This window comes from Motacilla alba, chromosome 11 (genome assembly GCF_015832195.1).
Source record: "Motacilla alba alba isolate MOTALB_02 chromosome 11, Motacilla_alba_V1.0_pri, whole genome shotgun sequence".
Taxonomy (NCBI): domain Eukaryota; kingdom Metazoa; phylum Chordata; class Aves; order Passeriformes; family Motacillidae; genus Motacilla; species Motacilla alba.
The window spans coordinates 20,098,745-20,120,836 of NC_052026.1; the positions used below are offsets into that span (position 1 = coordinate 20,098,745).

Below are 22,092 nucleotides of genomic sequence, written 5' to 3' on the forward strand. Positions count from 1 at the left end.
GGTCCTTCTTCCCTTTTCCGTGGGGGAAAAAGGGTTTCTCTGGAGGTCTCCAGAATACCTCGTGCTGCAAGCCCCACACAGGCTCAGATCATCAATGGAGAAGCAATAAGGCACTCAATCAACACAGACCAAAGACGCATCATCACAGGAAATTGTTTTTATTATCCTATGTACAGGCAGATTTCTATTTTTCTGTACCCCAGATTATGGTTTGATTTCCTCCTATGTCGTGCCAGCTGTAATTAGCGTGCAGTCATTGAAAGGTGCTTTCCAAAATCAAAGGGCTTTCCCAAAATCCTGACCTCTGTATTTAGCTGTCGTCATGGTTTGTATTTTTTATCATGGGAAAAGGGTCTAATGTGAGCTGGGAAACCAGCAGTGGCCAAGTGTTGATTGCATGTTTTTTATATAAAAATGAAATAATAAATTGTTTTAAGAAAACCACTTTAAAAATAACTTTTCTCTGTGTGACGCTCTGCCGGTGTTTGAAGGCTTTACCTGCTGCACAGGTGTGGCCATGGCCCCCTCCACAGGGAAAGCGGAATCATGGAAGGGTTAGAGTTTGAAGAGACCTTATGGATCATCCAACTCCATCAGTAACGGGCAGGGACATCTTCTGCTGTCCCAGACTGCTCCCAGCCCTGTCCAGCCCGGCCTTGGGCACTGCCAGGGATCCAGGCGCAGCCCCAGCTGCTCAGGGCACCTGTGCCAGGGCCTCATCGCTCTCAAGGAGCGAGAAGGACTCCTTCCCACGGGCGCACCCACCCTTTGCCGCGGCAGCGGGAGCCATTTCCGCGGTCCCGTCCCTCACGGTTGTGCCGGTGCCGCCCCGCTCCCCGGGCGCGCCCTCCTCCTGTTCCCGACCTGCCCAAGATGGCGGCGGCGGAGCGGCCCCGCCCGCGCGCCCTCCCCGCCATGGCGGCCGGCGGCGGCCCCGCCCCTTCCCGTGCCCGCGCAGCATGGCGGCGCCCGGCGGCGGCGCTCCCGACATGGCGGCCGGCGCGCGGCCGGGCCCGGAGCCCGCCCGTGTGGTGGAGGCGCTGGAGCTGCTGCTGGGGCCGCCGCCCCGCGATGGCGACAGCGCTGCCGAGCCCGGCCCGGAGCCCGCCCTGTGCCCGGAGACGCTGCGCAGGAACGCGGCGGCGCTGGAGGAGCGGCTGCGGCGGGCGGCGGGCTGGGCCGCGCTGCGCGAGCTCCGGGCGGCCGTGCTGTCCCGGGCGCCCGCGCTGGCGGCCGGGGCGGCGGGCGCGGAGCCGGGCTGGGCGGCGGCCTGCGGGCTGCTGGCGCTGCTGCTGTGCCTCAAGGAGCGCCTGGCCGCGCTCGCCGCCGCCCCCGCCGCCCCCGCCGCTCCCGGGGCTGGGCCGCCGCCGCCCGGCGCCGACACGCTGAGCGTGGGGCAGGAGCGGGCGGTGCGGCGGGCGCTGCGGGCCGCCGTGGGGCTGGGGCTGCTGCCGCACCTGCCGCCGGGGCTCGGGCCGGGGCCGGGGCTGGGGCCGCCGCCCGGCACCCGCGGGGCCCGGCTGTTCGCCGCCGTGGCCGCGCTGGTGGAGCTGGCCCGGCTGCCGGCGCTGGGCGCCCCGCTGCTCGCCCGGCACCTCCGCCTGCTCCTGTGCGGGCTCTGCGGGCTGGGACACGGCCCCGCCGCCCTCTGCCAGGTCCGTGCGACGCTCGCACCCCGTGTCCCCGCTCCCCCGTGGCGGTGTGCGTGTCCGGCCCGCTCCTCGGGCGGTCCCTCCCGGGTGTCCTTCCCCATGTCAGAGAAAGAACCGGAGGCACGGAGCCCGCCGAGGGGCTGCGGGGCACCGGCACGGCGTCGGGACCGGGGCTTCAGTGCCCAGCCGAGCTGTTCTCAAAGCCCTGGTGTGTTTTGTTCCAGGGTGTTTCGGAAGCGGAGCGAGCGCAGTGCCGGGAAGCCCTGAGGGACATCCTGGACCGTGTTTACCAGCCGCTGGCGGTGCAGGAGCTGCTCGTCCTGCAGGGACAGCCCAAGCAGGTACCCGGGGCCATCCCCGGCACGGGGCTGTCAGGGTCCGTACCCCCGTGGCTCCCACGCGCCACGGATGCTGCTCTTCTGGAAATGTTCTTACACCTTAAAAACCACTCCCCGAGCGCTGGCGAGGCTGCTGGGTGTGTGTCGGTGCAGCCCTGCCGTGCGGGAGTGGAGTTTGGGTGTGTCGGGGACTGTCATCGCCGCACGTGCCACCTTGGCTTGGCACCCACATCCGCTGTGCCCGGCCAAGCACAGCTTCTGCTCCTCCAAACCTCACCCTTCCCACTCGGGCATGACACAGGGCACCTGCTGCTCTCTGGGGCTGTTCCAAAGCATCCTGGGGAGGAGGAGATGGGCAATCTCTTAAGTGTTGTTTTAGGAAAGTCCCCGTGGGGTAATGCCCTTAACAGAATCACAGAATCCCAGAATGGCTTGGCCTGGAAGGGAACTCAAAGTTCATCTCATTCCACTCCCTATCATGGGTGGGGGCACTTTTGCACCATCCCAGGTTACTCCAAGCCCTGTTCGACCTGGCCTTGAACACTTCCAGCGGTGGAATAGCATATTAAGCACCTGAGGGCTGACCTGTCATTAATTCCTGATTTGCTTTGTGCCACTGGGTGAAGCAGCAATGCAAAGGCTGAATGCTGTGCTCTGTCAGAGCATGGGCTGTTTGCCCAGGGGTGGGCTCGGCGCAGGTGTGTGCAGCCAGGCTCCTCACCTGCCCCTGTGCTCCCTCGCAGAGGTGTCGGGGTGCCGGGGCAGCTCCGGCCTGGCTGCGGCGGCTCTGCGGGCGCCTGCTCTCCGAGAGGCTGCTGAGGCCCGGCGGGGTGCACGCCGTGGTTCGGGGTGTCCTGGAGGGCACAGACGGTGAGTGGGGGGCTCTGGGCCCCAGCGTCACAGATTCAGAGGGGTCTTGAGACAGTTCATCCCGTGAGAGGCCCAGAAGAGCAGAGCCACAAGAGCTGGATGTAGGGGCTGGCTTGTGCCAGGCTGAGGTGACATGGTGACACACAGACTTTGACTGCGCTGAGCTCCCAGACTGCTCTAATTTGGGATACACCTATGTTTGAGGGCCACACTGGAAGGTTCTAAGCCTATTTGTGCCTCGATGGAGTCACACACTGTGTGTGTCCAGAGTGGGATCAGTCCTGGGGAGTGCCCTGTTCCAGTGCCGGTGTGGTGGGAGCCGTGCTGGGCACTGGGCTGTGAGAGCTGTAGGGACAGTGAGACCCATCCCATCCCCTGCTCTCCATGTCCTGCCAGGGAAGGAAGCTGTTCCTCTCCACAAGCTGAATCTCACAGCTTTTAGTGCCAAAATCTCATCTGGCCAACTCCAATCATCCAAGCACAACCTCTCCCCACCTTTTGGCTCACCCACCTGGCTGTGGGAGTTGTTTTCCATTATCAAGGCTTTTGCACAGCAATTTTCCCCTTTCTATCCTTAAGTTCAGGTGTCTCCTGAAAGAGCAATAAAAACTCAAAATCCGGTTTTTGGCTAGGAACACCTGGCTTCACCCAGGGCTGGCCATGGGTTGGAGCTGACCCGGGATTTCTGCTGCTGTTTAGGTGGTGCTGGTGCTGAAGCAGCAGCTCTGGACTGGAAGAAATGTGATGCAGTTGGGAAGATCCTGGCTGCCTGTCCCCAGCAGTGCCTGTCCCTTGAGGACTACTACAGACAGGTGTGCCCCCAGGTGAGTTCCTGTCCCCTCTGCTGGGGAATGCAGAGCCACCTCTCAGCTTGGAGAGTGCTGGGGCTCTTCCTTTTGCTTGAGTGTGGCCTGGCTCAAGCCAGGAGATGTTTTTCTGGCAGTAGGATGTTTCCACTCTTGAATTTTCCATGTTTTATTGAAATGCTGGATGATGTTGTCTGATCACATGAGGGACTTGGCGCTGTGCTACACAGAGCTCTGTGTGTAGCTTTTATGTCCAGCCTTTGGCTCTGGGAGTGGTGCAGGCTCCTGGTTTGAGCCCAGAGAAGTGTCCTGCATGTGTGGGAAGGATACTGGCTCTTCCACACGTGGAATGTCATGCCAGCTGCACAGCAAAGCAGCACATGGGTGGCTCCTTGGTTGCTGCGAGGCGCCAGGCTGTCCCCTCTGAGGGGTTGCTGATCCTTGTTTCTTTTTCCTTGCAGATCCTGGACTTGCTGCACATCCAGGACAAAGTGGCGGCGCGGCAGTTCCAGCGTGTGGCCACCACCACGCTGCTCAGCATGGCCAGGGAGCAGCCACAGCTGGCAGAGAGGCACCTGCTCCAGCCCCTGCTGGCACCGCTGCGCCGCTGCTCCGAGGCCACAGGTGCCTACCTGCCTTGGGGAGCCCTCTGCTTTTGCTCCTCGCTGGTTTTTGTCATTCCACCTGCGTTTTCTCAGGCCAGCAGCCAGGCTGGGGAGTGTGGCAGCCCAGCTCCCTGTGCTGTTTGTCAGTTTGTCTGGCTGCACCGTATTTACTCCTGCTTGAGTGCGGTCGCTGCAGTGTGGGAGCTGAGCGGTTTGGCTCTGCCCCGTGCTCCTTGGGAGCCTCTCCCAGTCTGACATCCTTGTTCTGGGCTTCCAGACGGAGGCTGTTGGTTCCCCGCACTGGCCAGCAGCTCTCTGGGGAATCACCCACCATGGAGTTGTGGTCTGTGCTGGTTTCCATGTCTCCTTGGGGGTTTACGACACCGCAGCACAATTAGTATGGCTAATGAGGGCTGGTCTGTTCCCGTGGGGAGGGAAGGGAGCTGTGGAAGTGCTTTTGGGTGCAGGGAGTGCAGTTCTGCTGCTGGGGGCTGCGGGCTGTTTTGGGGGGGCTCATGTCTGTGCCCTTTGCTTTCAGAGCTGGCACTGGAGGATTTGACAGCAGGGGCCGTGCTGGTGCCAGAGGCAGAGCTGGGCAGCTGTGTGGAAGATGTGCTCAAGGTACCATGTCTGCTTTGGGTGACAAAAAGCTGGTTTGAGACCTGGTGAGCAGTTCAGTGTGGGTTGGGCCACACAAACCCAGTGTCTCCTGCAGTCATGCGCAGTTGTCTGGTCTTCATCTGCAGGAGGGCTGTGCCAGGGCCTCATCACCCTCACAGGGAAGGATTCCTTCCCAGTATCCCATTCAACCCATCCTCTTGCAGTTGGAAGTTATTGCTCCTGTTGTGTCACTCCAGGCCCTTGTCCAAAGTCCCTCTCCAGCCCTCTTGGAGCCCCCTTAGGCACTGTAAGGAGCTCTAAGCTTTCCTCGGAGCGCAGATCTTGGTTCTGGCATTTGAGGGATTGGTGAGGTCCATCTTTGTGCTTCCTGTGAAGGATGAGGGCTTTTTGTGGAGGTCTCTCCTGTGCCACCTCCCCTCATGACTGCATTTCCTGCCCTTCCCACCAGTAACCCCAGTGCCCCACTGCAGGCTCCAGCAGCTTCCTGCTGCGCATTCCAACCCAGAAGGACATCTCCACTCCAGGAATTCAAATTTCAGAAGCTGGTGACTTGCTTCCTGGCATGCCCCGAGGCAGGCTAAGCTCTTAAATGCTGGGATTGTTGTCTATTTTCCCAGTAATGATCTGTTGTAACTGGCTGGCAGGCAGAGACCGGTCTGGAGGGCTGCTCCCTCCCAGAGCAGTGCTGGGGGGGTTGGGGTGGGTCCCTCCTTAATGGCAGAGCACTGGGGGCCTGACAGCAGCCAGATTAGTGAGGGGACCCCAGGTTTGGGGGGAGGTTTCTTGCCTAACAAGTGTCATTTGATGCTTAGTGAGAAACCATCCTTGAGGCTTCATCGGGAGGCTTTGTGTACACAAGGGTCTGGGGAGGAGGAATGGCTCCGTGGGGATTAGCACATGAAAACAGGTCTGTGTGCATCAGTGGAGCAGGGCAGGGCTCTGTGGGGACCATTTCTCAGCCTCTTGGGAGGGTGCTGGATGAGGTGGAGGGGGGGAGCAAGGCTCTGCAATCACTCCTGAGCCCCTATAGCCCCCCCAAGAGCCTCTACAACCCCCCCAAGAGCCTCTGCAGCCCCCCCAGAGCCTGAGCAGCCCATTGCCTCAGCTCAGCACCCACTAGCCCAGCTGCCCTGCTAGTGACTGATCTCTGTGTTTGAGATCTACAGTCATTCCATGAAGATTTGCTCATGCCAGGGGCCCTGTTGCATCCCTGGGTAAGCAGCAGGCTTCCCAAATAACTGCCTGCAACCTTCCTGTAGCTTGGAGCCCTGCTGTGGTTAAGCAAATTCCTGGAGAAAGACGGTGCTGAAGGCGGGTTTTAATAGGGAATGTGGCATAATCAGGGAAGACAGCCTCCAGCCTGAAGGAAGAGACTGAGAGCCCTCCACCATCCTCCCCCATAGCTGCCCTGTGCACAGACGTGTTCCTGAGCTCCCCTGTGCTCCGTGCAGGTGTTTGACTCCCCTCGCTGTGCCCCTGTCTCCGTAGGTGTATGTGGTTGGGAATGACAGCTCGAGCCTGCTGCTGGGATCCTTGCAGTCAGTCCTGGGAGTGGTGTTTTCCCTCTATTCCTTCGCCAAGCAGAATGTGTCATACTTACGGTAAGGGAGGGTTTGTGCTCTGCTTCTGCTGCTGGGGTTTCATCTGCTGGGCTCTGCCCACCTCCAGCAGCCACGCTCAGGGCACGGGCAGGAGCAGAGATCCACCTTCTCATCCCAAAGCGCTCTGTTCCAGGCAGGCTGTAACCACAGGCGGGGCACACGGCCTCACTGGCAGCCTGTTCTCATGGCAGTTTTTGTCTTCCCTGAAGCCAGGATGTTCTGTGGAGGGGTGAGCGTGCCCTCGGGAGCACAGGGTGGCTCTGCCTAGAGCAGGGGTTGTGGTTGTCCGTGGATGGAGGTAGTGATGCTGGAAACTGGATGGAGGGATCTACAAATAGCATAAAAACTGGAAAAACAGTTTAGGCGCTGCCTCTTGGAAGTGCAGGATCATTCTCCAATCTGGGATCACTCTCCTCTGGTACAATCCTGGCAGCTGATCCCCCTCACCATGCCCAGCTCCCCATGACTGGTGTGTACAGTGGGAAGCACCACATGTGCCACTCGTGGCAGGCACAGGGGTGACCAGGTGCTGGCTGTCCTTGCTCCTTGGCCCCCGCAGGCTTTCCCTGGAGGTAGCACCAGCCTGGTAAAAACATTCCTGGTGGGGTTACACGGTGCTCTGGTGATCCTGGCGTGTGAGGCTTTCCCTAAAAGGTGTGTGGAGACACAGCCTGTGCTGTTTAATATTAAAGGCCTCGTTAATCACTTCAGAGAGCAGCGAGTGCCGTGACAAGCTGGTGGGACGCGCCAAGTTCACGCTGCTGCTGGGCCAGCAGTCGCTGCTTCCTTTGCTAAGGAATTTGGCAGGGATGACTGAACCCACAGCTGCCTGGAAGTGTTCGGGTTTCCAGACCCCTGGCACGGCCCAGTGCGGCTGCTTCACCTCATTAACCTGCTTCTTTCCTTGGCAGGGCTCCCTGTGCCACCTCAGTGCTCCCATCTCCTTCCTCCTCTCCCTTGGCACCTCCACCAGCCCTTGTCACCTCGGCGTGAGGCACAGGCAGGGCGTGCCAAGGGTGTTCACAGCGCTTCCTTGCCAGCCTGAAGTGTGGAGGAACCCAAATCCTTCCATCTGGGAGCGCCAGAAGGGCAGGATGTGCTGCTGATTCCCTTAGAAACAGGCACAAACGCTTCAGCTGCCAGAGCCAGGAGCTGGAGCATCCCAAGGAGAGCCTGTGGCTGCTCCGGAGCACTCCAGTCATGTCCCTCATCCCAAAACGTGTGCAGGGAAGGTGCAGTGGGCAGAGCAGTGTCACCACTGGCTCCTTTCTCCTTGGCAGCTCCCCGTGCCAGGACATCCTGCTGTGGTTCCTGGAGAAGGCAGAGCGGGAGCAGTCCCTGGCTGTGCTGGAAGGGCTGGCTGGGCTGAGCAGCCACGTGCCCACCCTACACCCACAGTGCCAGCTCCGTGTGGGCAGCGAGGGCGGTGCTGCCATCGTCGTGGAGGAAACCATCAGGTGAGTGCTGTGGGACAGTCCCCTGGCTCACTCGGCACCCAGGGCTTTCCAGGGAAGCCTGGCAGAGAGCCTGGGCAAAGCAGGGGGCTGCCAGAGCCATCCCACAGGGTCTCATCCCTTCAGGCTCAGGCAGGTGACACTTCCACACAGCCCACAGAGCCAGCACAGCCCCCAGGTTCCCTGGACACGGTGCAGAGCTCTGACTTCCAGCCACGCAAAGCATCACGCTCCACCTGAGCGTTGGTGTGCACTCCCTGCCTGCCTGCACGGCGTCTGGGAAGGGGATGTGCATTTCCAATCTCAGCACCCCCCAAATTCATCTTGCAGCCTCCAGGCCGAGCCTGTCTGGTGACACAGTGAGCAGAGTCCCTCGGGCACAGGTGGCACGGTGGCAGCACAGACCGTGGCCGTGCCAGCGTCGCGGAGCGGCCACGGAGCTCCTGTGGCGCGGGCAGATGGCCTCTGAGCGGAGGCAGAGCTGCCCATGCTGGGAATTAACTGCAGCCTTTAGTCTCCAGCCACGCAGGCTGGGATGTCCGGCAGCAGCAGGCTGGGTTTAAAGAGAGGGGCTGTGAGCTGGCAGGAGGGCCAGGGCAGCACTGTGGGGCAGGCAGAGGCACAGCTGTGCCCAGGGCTGTGCTGGGAGCAAAATCCCCACAAATACGTTTGGTTTGGCTTCTTTTCAAGCTTTTCCTGACCTGGGTTAGAATTTTGGGCTGGCTTGGGTTGGAAAAGACCTTAAAGCCCATCTCGTTCTGCCCCATGCCATGGGCAGGAACACCTTCCACTATCTCAGGTTGCTCCAAGTCCCATCCAACCTGGCCTGGGGCACTTCCAAGGATGGGGCAGCCACAGCTGCTCTGGGCAGCCTGTTCCAGGGCCTCCCCACCCTCACAGGGAAGGATTCTTTCCCATTATCCCATCTAACCCACCTTCAGTCAGTGGGAAGCCATTCCCCTTGTCCTGTCACTCCACACCCTTGTTCAAAGTTTCTCTCCAGCCTTTTTATAAACTCTCTTTAGGTACTGGAGAGCCAGAATTAGAAGCAGCTCTGCCTTGCTGAACTGGGACTACTTTAAACTTGTTCCCTACTGGCTCTGGCTCTGCCCATGCCCCTGCTGCCACGGCTCTGACCACTGCCTAACTTACCCAGCACTAATCCTGGTATTTATGGAATGCATGAAACGTATGTTTTGGGCTCATGGTTTCTGTTAATGAGTGCAGGTTAGTTAATAAGCAGAGCCCAAATGACCTGGGCTCAGCTGCCTCCAGGCTCTGCTGGGAAGTGCTGGGAAGGAAGGCTTCCAGGGAAATGCAGACTGGGATTTCACCATGCCCTGGAGTCTGGGCGTCGGGGGGTTCTGGGTGCGTTTGTGTTGCTGATGCAGGGACCTGTTGCAGCGATGAAGATGAGGCCCTGTACCAGAAGATCTCCTTGGAGCAGTGCCATGTGGAGAGCTTGGTGGAGCTCCTGTCCCACTGCCAGAAGAGTGGTCTGGCTGGAGACTTCTTCATCCACTGCCTGAAGGTGAGGGCAGCCAGCCCCTGGTTGGGGCATACCTGTGGGAAGGGGTTCCCTGGACAAGCAGAAGGCAAAAGCGGGATCATCCCCCTGTGTGTCCTGGAGCAGCCCTGTGTGCTGGGGGGGAAGCCAAGGAGTGGGAGCAGCCCTATCCCTGAAGGGGTTAACCCTCATCCTCCCCTGGGCTGTTTTAACTACAGGAGCATGTCTGAAGTGTGTTGGAGGCTGGGAATAATCCCTGTTGCTTCCTTGGCTCCAGAAGAGCGGCCCCATACCTGCTTCCTTTGATCTCCCTCGGAGCCCCCCACGGTTCCCTCCAGGCCTGGGTTGGACTGGGACTGTGTGCCCCAGCCCGTAGTCACGGGAGGAGATAGGGATGGGACACCCAGGAGCTGTGGAGAGCTCTCAGAAACCTTCATCTAGCAGCTGGCAGGTGGTGGTGGTGCTGTGAGGAGTCAGCTGGCGTTGCCGGCTGGATGTTTGACGCTGCCTCGCCGCGCTCCCTTCCCGGCAGGAGCTGACTCAGGTGGCTGCGGAGGACGAGGCGGCTCCAGAGCCAGCTGTGCAGCCTGGAGGGAGCTTGCTGCAGCTGGAGCAGTACCAGGCCAGGCAGGGGAGGAAGCTGCTGGTCCTGCAGCTGGTGGCCGCGCTGTGCGAGGGCGTCTCCGACACCGTGTTCACTGACATCGTGCAGGTTGGTCGTGGCAGAGCCCGGGGGATCGGCTCAACGCTGCCAGGAGCAAAGGCTGAAGGAGTTGGGATTGCTCAGCCTGGGGAAGAGAAGGGCCCAGAGTGACCTTCAGAGAAACTTCTAGTCCTTAAAGGAGCTCCCAGAGAGCTGGAGAGGGACTTTGTACAAGGGCCTGGGGTGACAGGACAAAGGGGAATGGCTTCCCCCTGACAGAGGCGGGGTTAGAAGGGGTACAGTGAAGAAATTCCTCCCTGTGAGGGTGCTGAGGCCCTGGCACAGGTTGCCCAGAGAAGCTGTGGCTGTGCCATCCCTGGAAGTATCCAAGGCCAGGTTTGATGGGAGCAACCTGGTTGGCATGACTGCTCATACATTCACGAATAGGCAGTGCCAAATTTATTAAATATTGTCATTTCAAGGGCCACTGGTGCCCCTTAGTCCCAAAAAGGATATTTAAAATCTTTCCCCCTGAGCCTGCCCAGGGTGGGGTCGGCTGGGAAGGCAGCTGGACGTGAGGGCAGCCTGGCATCCCCTGCAGATCCCCTGCAGATCCGGTGGCTTTTCACTTCCTCATCCTGTGTTTTATTGCTGTTTTTCCCCCAGTGCCCCAGCCATGCCAGCTCCCCGTGCTGCCCTGGGCTCAGGCAGGTTTCCTCACGTTTCCTTCGGGACAAAGGAGCCTTTGTGTGCTCGGCAGCAGAGGGGACACAGCCAGCGGCGCTTTGTCCCCACCTGCCTCCCAGCACACCCACCCGCCGGGCCCCAGGGGCGTGGTGGGAAACGGGGAAGGGCTCTGCCAGGTTTCAGGGTCCAGCCGGGAGTCTGGGATGAAAACCCAGCACCAAAGAAATCCAGACAAAAAATCCATTCTCCTCCCACCTGGGGTTGTGTTTCAGCGAGGCCCCGGGCTGGGACAGGGACAGGCTTGGAGCAGGTTCTGCACTCTGGGGTTCCCCGGGGCCTTTGGGGGGCCCTAATGGGGTGGGAGCAAGTGGGGTTCATCCTTCCAAAGCTGGAGCCCAGGAGCAGCAGCTGCTGTGCCCCCCCCAGCTGCACATTTATTTTATTTATGTATTCTCCTCCATAACCAAGGTCAACTTGATTTCCTCACTGCACCAAGGATTCTCTCCTCCTGCCTGAGACACAGCTGTGCCCGTGTTTTATTTTTCATTTTTTCCCTCCCACTATAAAGTGTTTTTTTTCTAGATTATTTTTTTAACTTTTAATTTTTCTCAGTTGCAATCTACTGCTATTTATTCACAATTTTCCTTTTTTTTAATATTAAATATAACTCCAGCCCCTCCAGCTCCTGTGTCACTGTGTCGTGAGAGCAAATATTCCAATTTTTTTTTACTTACTTGCTGTTTGATGGAATGTCTTCTCTGGAATAATTATCCCAGCAGGTACCTGAGCTTTTTATGCAGCCTTTTCCAAAGCCTTTTTTCACAGCCTCCCTCCTTGCTTAAGGAATCTGGCAGCTGAGGAGGAAATGCTGCCTGCCCCCAGTGCCCTGGGGGTGGAAGTTTGGAATTTGGTGCAAGAGGACCTTGTTGCCCTCATAGTTTGTTTTCTGGAATAGGAACACAGTAGTTCCTCCTCTGTTGCAACACACCTGTTAGGTAGGAGTGACCCTGATCCAAACCCTTCCCAGGCTTGTCTGGGAGAAGATAAGGCATGGAGAACATCGACTCCCTAATTTCAGGATCTGTTGGGAAGGCAGGAAGCCTGTGGGATCAAAGGTGTTGGTGCCAAGTGTGGAGAGGGCCGATGCCAACCAGGCAGGATCGTTACATGTGGAATAAAAATATTGTGGGAAGAATCCCAAAGGAAGTGAGAACGCAGGAAGTGGCTCAGCTGGAGTGTCAGCTGTGCAGGGTAAGGGGGAGGCTGGTATGGAGAGTTGTAGACAGGGGCTGGAGCTCCTTGGCTCTGGGATTTCCAAGCCTCTACCTAGGGCAGTTCCATACAGACCCACCTTGAGCTTCCCTTTGGGACCATCCCAACTTCCACCATGTGGAGTCAGGTGGAGGCAGAGATGGAGCTGGGATCCCTCTGTTCCTCCAGCCCCAGGAGGGGCTTCTGCAGCTGAGAGACCCCACCAGTTTGACCATCACCTTGTCCCAGTTGTGGACACAACTTGGCTGAGCCCACACTGGGATTGGGCGGCAGCAACAGGAGCAAAATGGGAATGGTTTCACAGAATGACAGAATCACAGAATGTTCTGAATTAGAAGGGACCCACAGGGATCATTGAGTCCAGCTCCTGGCCCTGCATGGACACCTCAATAATGCAAATGCTGTGCATCCCTGAGAGCAGTGTCTGAACACTGCCTGAATTTGTGTGGGATTGTGCTGGGGAGCTGTGTGGGACAGGGACACTCATTTGTGGGATTGTCCTGGAGAGCTGTGTGGGACAGAGACACTCATTTGTGGGATTGTGTTGGGGAGCTGTGTGGGACAGAGACACTCATTTGTGGGATTGTGTTGGGGAGCTGTGTGGGACAGGGACACTCATTTGTGTGGAGTTGTGCTGGGGAGCTGTGTGGGACAGGGACACTCATTTGTGTGGGATTGTGCTGGGGAGCTGTGTGGGACAGGGACACTCATTTGTGTGGGATTGTGCTGGGGAGCTGTGTGGGACAGGGACACTTGTTTGTGTGGGATTGTGCTGGGGAGCTGTGTGGGACAGGGACACTCATTTGTGTGGGATTGTGCTGGGGAGCTGTGTGGGATAGGGACACTCATTTGTGTGGGATTGTGCTGGGGAGCTGTGTGGGACAGGGACACTCATTTGTGTGGGATTGTGCTGGGGAGCTGTGTGGGATGGAGAGACTGGTTTGTGTGGGATTGTGCTGGGGAGCTGTGTGGGATGGGGTGTCTGGTTTGTGTGGGATTGTGCTGGGGAGCTGTGTGGGACAGGGACACTCATTTGTGTGGAGTTGTGCTGGGGAGCTGTGTGGGACAGGGACACTCATTTGTGTGGGATTGTGCTGGGGAGCTGTGTGGGATGGGGGGACTGGGCTGGGTGCAGGGGCAGGGGAGCTGCAGGGGAGCTGCCCTGGGCTGTCCCCGCTGCTGACACGGTTCCCTTGGCAGGTGCAGGAGTTCCTGGCGGCCGTGCTGCAGCGGGCGTGTGCCCACCCTGCGCAGGGCCCCGGCGCGGCGGCCGAGGCGCAGACCCTCGCCATGGCCATGGGGCTCGCGGCCGCCGTGCTCGGCGGGGCCGTCCAGGTGAGGGGCGAAGCTTGAGGGGTGTGGGGTGTGGGGAGGTGGGCTGGCACTGCCACGGCTAGCTGAGGGTGCAATGGCACAGCTGGGTGCCCCGGCTCGGGGTCCCTGCTCGGTCGCAGCCTGTAAATAGATATAAAGACATAGATATGTAATTATTTTCCTTGGGGCAGTGCCAGGGTGCTGACCAAGGGTTCAGTCAGAGCAGGGCACCCCCAAGAGCCCAATTAACTAATTTATAATCTCTCCTAAAAAGGCACTGACACAGCAGTGCAGTCACATACAGCGTCTTTAAATACCAGCACTGCACCCTCTGCATCCCCACACGGTCGCAGACTCTGGCTGCAGAGCATTGTGAACTTCCCATGGGGGCTGTACCCTTGAAAATCCCCTTATACTTTTATATTTACATTTTATACATATTTATATTGTTATTTATATCTCTCAGTTACCTTGTAATACCTATATATATATATGAGCTGTGTGTCACTTAGTGGAGCTGCCGTGGGGAGCAATGGCATGCCCATTAACGTGCTGCCATGGCTGAGCTGCTGGGGTTGTTTCATGCCTGGATTTGCCCTAAGGAACATCCAGCTGTTAACAGCAAAAGATCATTTATTGTCTCCTATTGCTAAATTTCTAATACTGGGAAAAGAACTGTAGTTGAAGAGAAGTTAAAGCCAGAGTCTTGTGGCTGCAGTGGGCCCCTCCCAGGCGAGTTCCTGCTCCCACTTTTGCGTTAATGGGAGTGACATAATTTGGAAAATGGAATGTGAAAGGCTTTGGAAGGAGCTGCAGAGCTGTTTGTGTTTCAGCAGGCGAGGGGTTTTATGCAATCATCCAAAATCTCTGCTGAAGCACCCTTTTCCAGGCCTCACATCCCAGGTTTTAGCAGTTAAATCCAGGTTAGGGCAAGAGCTTCTCCAGCTCAGGACAGGTCATGGCTGCTGTGCTGGGAGCATCCTTCCAGGCAGGGCTGATGGCAAGTCTGGCACAGTGCTGGTGGGAGGGATGTCCCTGGATTGTCACTGTGCCATACCCAGACACTGCTGTTCTCCGGGTTCATGTGCTTCTCACCTTCTCCCGTGGCTGCTGCCAGGGCCGGGATTGGCGCTGGGCTGAGAGGAGCTGGAGGCCAGCTCGTGACCTGGGCACGGGGCTCTGGGGCTCCTCACCCCCACGCCCCATGCCCACCCTCCTCGTTACATTGGTGCCAGTGCTGCCCCTCTCCCCCCAGCTGAAATCCAGCGATTTCGCGGTGCTGAAGCGGCTGGTGCCGCTGCTGGAGGAGCTGTCCCGCACCTACCCCGAGCCCCTCACCCAGGAGCTGGCCTCGGACCTGCGCATCGCCATCCTCACCCACGGCGCCTGCTCCCCCGGCACGCTGGGCAGGAAGGCTGGCACGGGCACGGCAGCACAGAGCCCTGCTGGCACAGCCCCCAGCCCCCCAGCACCGCACAGACGCGGCAGCCCCCCGGCTCCCCGGGAGAGGAGCGAGGAGCAGAGCACGTGCCCCGAGCCCGGTGCCTCTCCAGCCCCACGTGCCGACAGCCCGGCCCTGGGCGGGCTGCAGGAGCTGCTGGTGTCAGCCTACGACCCCCAGCCCCCCGGCCGGGCAGCTGCCCTGCGCCGCCTCGCCAGCCTGGTCACCCAGCGGGATCCAGAGGCAATTCGGCTGCAGGAGAAGCTGCTGCAGGTACCAGGCTCCTGCTGTGGTCCCTGTCCCTTGCCTTGGTCCCTGTCCCCTGCTGTGTCCCCCACCAGCAGAGCTGGCGCTGAGCAGGCCATCAGCCAGGAGATGGTCACAATTATTGGAGCCATCTGGCCTTGCTGGCCCAGCCCAGGGTCGCTGCTGGTGGCACTTTGCTTCCTTCCTTCCTTCCAGGTGTTCCTGGAGAATGTGCAGCACGAGGACGCCTTTGTCTACCTCTCGGCCATCCAAGGTGAGCGGTGCCTGTCCGGGCGAGTGCCAGCCCTTTGTCAGGGAAGGTTTTGTGCTGTGGAGGTTCTGCACCCTGGGAGTGAAGAGCAGGAGAGCCATGAGGAGGCTGAGGGCTTGGCATCTCCTGCCCTCCCAGATTGTGGCTTTGTGCTGTTCCATCAAGCCTGGGGCCACATGTGGGCTCCATGCCGAGTTCCTGAAGCTGGAGACTTCATCTCCCAGTTATTCTTACTCCCTGGAGCTGGTCACCATCTCTTTGCCAGGTCTGTGCCACAGGCTGAGGCTGCAGTTCCAGTGCAGCGTGGGCACAGCCCCAGCACACACCAGAGGGGTCTGTTCAGCTGAGCCTGGCAGAGGAGCGGGACATGGGGGACCCACTGGTGCTCCCTCAGTGCTCTGCCAAGGTGGCAGCTCCTGAGTACTCACACCCCTTCCTAGGAAACCCTCAGGTCAGTGCTTGCCCCAGCACGCTCGGCGCAGCCCCGCAGCTCCGGGCTGCCCGTGGGATCTGCAGGCAGGTGCTTCCGCGCCGGTGACGTGCGTGTCCCGTGTGACAATGCATGGCCGCAGTGCCCGGGGCTCCGTGGAGGGGATGTGTGCCATTCCCTTGGCCCGCGGCCACGCTGGCACCGCTGCCGTGGGGTTGGTAACCTTTGGCAGCGGCTGGGAAGGGAGTTGATGCCGTGCTTCCCGCTGCCTGTACGGTCTTGAGAGGGACGGGCCTGTCCTTGCCCAGGGCTGGAGCACAGGGCTGTAACCGTCCCGGTGATTAATGCCGGAGCAGCTGCCGCCGCCGCTGATTAACCCTGATGCGGCTCCTGCAGCACTGACTCAGCCGGCACCTGTGCCGTGCCGAGCCGAGCCGTGCCGAGCGCGGGGCTGGGGGCCGTGCCAGATGGGTGCCCGGATCCCGCTTGCTCCCTGTCACAGCAGCGGGGCTTGGGCTGAGCCCGTGCTCGTGGCACCGCTGGGTTTCGTGGAGCCGGACTCCGGTGATGTGTTCCTGATGGGCTGGACATCACACCTGGAATCCTAGGGTCAGTTTTGGGCCCTTCGTGACCAGACAGTCATCGAGGGGCTGGAGTGTGTTCAGGGGAGGGCATTGGAGCCGGAGAAGGGTCTGATCCCTGCATCTGGGATCTGATCTCTCATCAGCCCCAGGAGATGCAGCAGGCATGCAGCACGCACTGGCTCCTGCTCCCAGTCTGGGCCAGGTAAATCCAGCAGGGACAGAGACACGCTGGCACTGATGGCCAAGAGCTGGGAGCAGTGACCAGACCCTGTGCCCAAGCACTAGCTGCAGTGCCCGGCTGCCCCCAGTGCAGCAGCTCCTCCCTTGGTCAAAGGGCATACCCAGCAGCAGTGAGTGGACACCTGCTGCCAGCTGCTAAATTACTGATTTTCCAGTTTTTCTCCCCTCCAGGCGTTGCCCTGCTCTCCAGTGAGTATCCAGAGCGGATTCTGCCCGTCCTGCTGGCACGGTACGAGTGCCCAGCACAGGGCAAAGAGGACACCGTGGCCGCTGTCACCAGGATGAAGCTGGGCGAGGTGCTGATGCGTGTCACCCGGGCGCTGGGTGAGTCCATGGCCGTGGGCATGGCACTGCCTGCTGCCAGCAGCCACAGCTCAGCCTCACCATCACCAGAGGGAGAGCCCACAGGGGGACTTTGGTTGTCAGAAGGTGGGAAGGGTCTGAAAGCCAAAGAGAAGCTGGCTGGGGTCTGCCAGCAGCAGGAGCAGGATGAGGGTCCTGCCAGCAGCCCACCATCCCGTCGGTCGGCAGCACCGGGCTTGAGGCTGCCGGGAAGCGCCCGGACACGCCGGGCTCAGAGGTAGAAGCTGGATGATGCCTTTCTGGCATCTGCTGTTGGGACACGTCCTAAAATGCCTCGTCTGACTCTGTGGAGGAGGCCTGGCCAGCGGGAGCACACAGCTGGAGCTGAACATGGCCAGGGAGGTGGCAGCCGGTGTCCACGGTGCTGGGGCAGCCAGGCAGAGCTCCCTGGTCACCGGTGGGCCCTGTGTGCCTTGGCTGGGGATGCCCCCGAAGAGCCAGGACCCCCTGAGTCCCTGTGATTCTCCTGTGGCCTGTGCCACATTCCCTGGCACTAGTGGCATCCCTGGGCTCTGCCAGCTGTGGCATCAGTGCCTGGCTGTGCCACCATCCATCCTCGCTGCTGGGATGGGTTCAGGGCATCCCGCTGTGTCCTGTGGGGCTCCAGCGATCAGCTCAGAGCCCCTCAGTCCCAGACCTCCCCAGGCGATGTCCAGGTGTCTGGTCCAGCTCAGGTTGCCCCTGGCAGCTGCCCCGGGATGGTGGCACATGCTGCCACATCCCTGCTCGCCGCGGTGCCGCTGCCGCGGGCGGCTGCTCCGGCGCGTCCCGGCTCGCTGGCGTATTTATAGAACAAATTGCACCGGGTTGTTTCTGTTGCAAAGCTTCAGCATCTGAGAGCAAGGATTTATCCAGCGCTTCCAGGATCTTTCCACAGCTCTCTGTGGCTCTGAGCAATCCTGCTCTGCCAAGAGACTGTCGTGCCTCCCTCCTGCCCTGTGCCCAGCCCTGTTTTCTGTCCCCTGGAGTGGCTTTCCCTATCTAGGAGGGGAAAGGAAGTGTTGCGTGCTCCTTCTGTAGCCATCTGGCACAGAGGCTGGTGCACTGCTGCCTTTGGAGGGGATCCCACTCAGATCACCCTGCGCTGCTCATGCTGCTGTGCTTCCAAGTGCTGGGATGCAGGCACAGAGCATGACACATTCCCAGCAGGTCCTTGGCATCACAGCGCTGCCCTGTGCTCCCCCACCCTGCGCCAGTCCCCAGCCTGAGCCCCCACGTGCAGGGTGATGGGGGGCTTCCACTGCCCACAAGGATCGTTCCAGCTCCACACCCGGGGGCATCCCAAGGCATCCACCCCCCTGCCTTTGCCTGTGGCAGGACACCATTGTCCGAGGAGTTTCCAGAGCTTGAGAGGGCTGGAAAAACAGAACTCCCAGGCCAGCTGGCCTTCTGGAGCTTTCTTTCCAGCCCTCAAGGCCCTGCCCGGTAGGAGGTGTGTCCACACCGTGGGGCACACAGCTGCTCAGCTCCTGTGGGATGACCACACTCCTGGGATGGTTGCAGATGCTGAGCACGGGCGTGAACTCCCATTAGCAGCTCACACGTCCACAGCACCTCTGTGTGCTAATTGGGGCAGGGGATTGGGTCTGGGTGATGCCAGAATTTGAGAGTCACACTTGGTGTGTTTGCAGCACCGTGAGTGACCCCATGGGAGGACTGGAATGTGCCAAAGAGCCCCAAATTCTGTGCCATGGAGTGTGTGCTGGGGGGCACACGCCACACTCCAGATGTTGCATCCAGCTGTTCAGCGGTGCTGCAGGGCAGATGCCCAACCCATGTGCTCCCAAAGGAGCCGGGGCTTTGGCAGGAAGGGCGGGCCTTTCCATGCTGGTGGCACAGAGCTCTGCTCTCCCTTGCAGGGGACATGGTGTTCCAGCACCGGGAGCCGCTGATCCGCGCCTTCCTGCGGGGTGCCCGGGACCCCGACAGTGCCCTGCGGGCCAGCAGCCTCTCCAACCTGGGCGAGCTCTGCCAGCACCTCGGCTTCCAGCTGGGCTCCATCATCCAGGAGGTACCGGCTCCATCCTTCCCCCGACCCTGCCCGGGGAGCACCCTGCCCGGGGAGCACGGGGCCTCTCCTTAACGAGCGCATTTGTTAGCACATGGCTGGGCTGCTGAGGACATGGAAATGGGACATTTCCATATGGAAACGGGACATTTCCGTAAAGGACATGAGTGATAATTGCTGATATTGTGGAGTATAAAAGTCACGGGGCCTGGAGCAAACACTAGGAGGTTCTAGCCTTCTAGCCCTGATTTTTAGGTGCCTGCTCCACCCATGGCAGCCATTGCCAGAGGAGACCTGGGGGCACAAGCGGTGCCTGCCAGAGACACCTCCCGCTTAATGACACCTTGTTACTCTCCCGTTATCTTAATTGTCATTATCGGTACCATCAGTATCAGGGAGCTGGCCCTCACCTGCCCCGGCTGCAGGCTGTGGGTGAGCTTCAGGAGCTGCTGGGAGATCCCAGTGGGGTGAGCCCGGCTCCCAGGGGCCCAGCAGCCCTGGAGGCGATGGGTCTGTGCCCCGCGGGAGCCAGAGCTTCACACCCCCACCCCCTCCGGTGCTCCTGGAGTGAGACACCATGGCTTTGGCACTGGGGCTGCTCCCCTCCGTTCCCGCTCGGCGCCGGTGGATCCCGGCAGTTGATGCGATGCCAGTGAGCCACACGCTGCTATTTTGGGAAGGTGCGAGCTCTGCTAATTCTCCCGGCTGTCACTGCCGGGATTTAATTAGATTCCTTTGGCTCTGCCTGATTTTTATACAGACTCTTACACAGCTTCCTGAGGCATCCATGTGCCGCCTGGCCCTGCCGGGAGCTGCTCAGAGCCCGCACCCAGCAGGGCAGGGGGGTCCCATCCTCGTCCTTGGGACATTGCCAGCACGTCAGCGGCTGCTTCCATGGGATCCCCTGCATCTCTCAGTCCCTGATGATGCCCCCCTGCTCTGTCCCCGCAGGTCACCTGCTGTGTGACGGCCATAGCCCGGACAGACCCCGAGGCTGAAGTGCGAAGAGCTGCCGTGCACGTGGTGGTGCTGCTGCTGCGGGGGCTGAGTGAGAAGGTCACTGAGGTGGGTCAGCCCCTGCTTGTCCCTGGGGCAGGGACAGCCCCCCAGGGGCTCCTGGGCACACCTTGGGGAGGGCCCATGCTCTGTAGGGGCTGCAGGGCTCATTCCCAAGCAGCCTCCAGGGAAAGTTCCAAGGGACTGAGATGTCCAGTTGGGGCATCCCCCACTGAAGGGTTCCCTCAACAGATCCTGGGGAAGAGAGGCTTTGTGGGGGTGTCCCTCTGAGCTGCTGGGCTGTGCCGTGGACAGTGCCCTGCCCTGCTGGGGCAGTGCCAGCTCTTGGGAGCTGTGGGAGTTGTTCATCCCTGATTTGACTTGGAAATGCCCGGTTTTTCCGCCGCTGTGGCCTCCCTCCGCAGTTCCCAGTAACAAGCGTGTTGGGACTCAGCTCCCGTGGGGGAAACAGCCAGTTCCCCGCGGGAATCCCCACAGCCAGGATCCCGACATGCCCCCGTGCCCCTGGGCTGCGGGATCGCCGCAACGTGCTGCCGGCATGTGGGGAAACTGAGTCACGGGGGGCCGCGGCTGCGGTGGCTGGTGCCGCGGTGTCCCGGCAGCGGCAGCGCCGGGGGAAGGGGCAGCCCCGCGCCTGCCGGGACTCGCCGAGGGGCGGTGCTGACGCTTCCCTGCCCGTGCCGTGCCCAGGTGCTGCGGGACGTGCTGCGGGACCTGTACCGCCTGCTGAAGCACGTGGCCACGGCCGAGCGCGACGCCGCCACGGTGCTGCACGCACAGCTGGCCCTGGAGGAGCTGGACGCTGCCATGAGGAGGGTCCTGTTCCCCCCGCAGACGCTGGAGAAGAAGATCGTGGTGCTGCCGTAGCGGGGCTGAGCCCGTGGAAATGAACTGTTCCTCTCTGGGGTCAGGCCGTGCCCTCCAGGGCTCGCCGTGCCCTCCAGGATGCCGCTGGCGGTGTCGGATGGGAGGGGAGCCTCGCTGGCACGAGGTGTGGGATTAAACTGAGACGTGCTCAGCCCTGTGTCCATGATGTCTGTGGGGCCACGCAAAGCTCACGGGTGCCATCATGTTCGTGTCCCAGACCCTGTGTCCTGTGGAAGGGTGGGCATCGCCCCCAGGGTGAGCGCTGGCGTGGGCAGGCAGCTGGCAGCGCCAGTGCTTCAGGCTCCCTTTGGCCAGGCAGCTCCAAATGTGTGGCTGTTCCCAAGGGGAGTCAGGAGGGAGGGGGGCACTGCTGTCTGTACCCCCAGAGGGGAATTCTGTGTCCCCTCCTTGGCACTACTCACACCACAAGAATGCTGAAGAGTCTGGGGGCTCCTGCACCACAGGGTGTGAGCATGGGCCCCTCTGGTGTGGCACCAAGAGCCCCTCCATGCTGAGGAGGGGCTAAGAGACCCTGCAGGGTACCTGGCTGGGACCACCACTCGCCACTATGTGCTCAGGGATACCCAAACATCAGAACCACCTCCTTCCAGGCAGGGCAGTCCCCATGAGTGCTGCAGCACCGTGGGCCCCATTCCTGCCCCGGGAGCTGCTGCACACCCTCAGTGTGGGGGGAGCAGAGGCCTCAGGGACCCAGCTTGGTGGCCCCCTTGCTCCCCTGGCAGCCCAGCCCCACCGTGCACAGCCCCAAGAGCCCATTTCCCAGCTGCCCTGTGTCCTGACAAGCGTGGGATGTCCAGCACCCCCCCTTCCCTGCAAGGCTGGGAGTCCTGGCCATGTCCCCAGCCGGGGTGCTCCTGCTGCAGGGATCCCCTTTCCCAGCTCCTGGTGCTCGGAGTCTCTGGGCCCAGTCCTGGCATTACCTCACACCCAGCTCCCAGCACAGCCGGACACGGCTGGGCTGAGAAACCCAAAAGTGCTGAATTTGAGCCCCGAGTGGAGGCTGTGCCTCCTGCAGACTCAGAATGGCCCCTCCGGGAGCTGGCTGTCCCCTGCCGTCAGGCCGGCGCAGGGACAAAGTGCTGCTGTCCCCGGGATGACCCTGTACTGCCCTGGCACCCACCAGCCACGGGGACAGGGTGACACGTTTGGCTTATGCCGCGGGGGGACACGGTGGCACAGGAAGGTGACACATGGGTGTCATGAGAGGGGTCTCAAGAGTGGGGCGGGGGGAGAT

General features: G+C 60.5%; 1 protein-coding gene across 1 annotated transcript; it reads left to right on the forward strand.

Moving 5' to 3' along the window:
* Window positions 1-951: 951 nt before the first annotated feature.
* Window positions 952-21,930, forward strand: TANGO6 (transport and golgi organization 6 homolog). Its single transcript, XM_038148063.1, has 17 exons — window positions 952-1,655; window positions 1,877-1,993; window positions 2,734-2,860; window positions 3,560-3,684; window positions 4,128-4,290; window positions 4,810-4,892; window positions 6,381-6,493; window positions 7,774-7,950; window positions 9,352-9,478; window positions 9,987-10,166; window positions 13,257-13,391; window positions 14,626-15,084; window positions 15,274-15,331; window positions 16,754-16,906; window positions 18,805-18,956; window positions 19,905-20,018; window positions 20,661-21,930. Exons 1-17 carry the CDS (start codon window positions 960-962, stop codon window positions 20,835-20,837), a joined length of 3,156 nt encoding a protein of 1,051 aa, XP_038003991.1. The 5' UTR covers window positions 952-959; the 3' UTR covers window positions 20,838-21,930.
* Window positions 21,931-22,092: the final 162 nt, after the last annotated feature.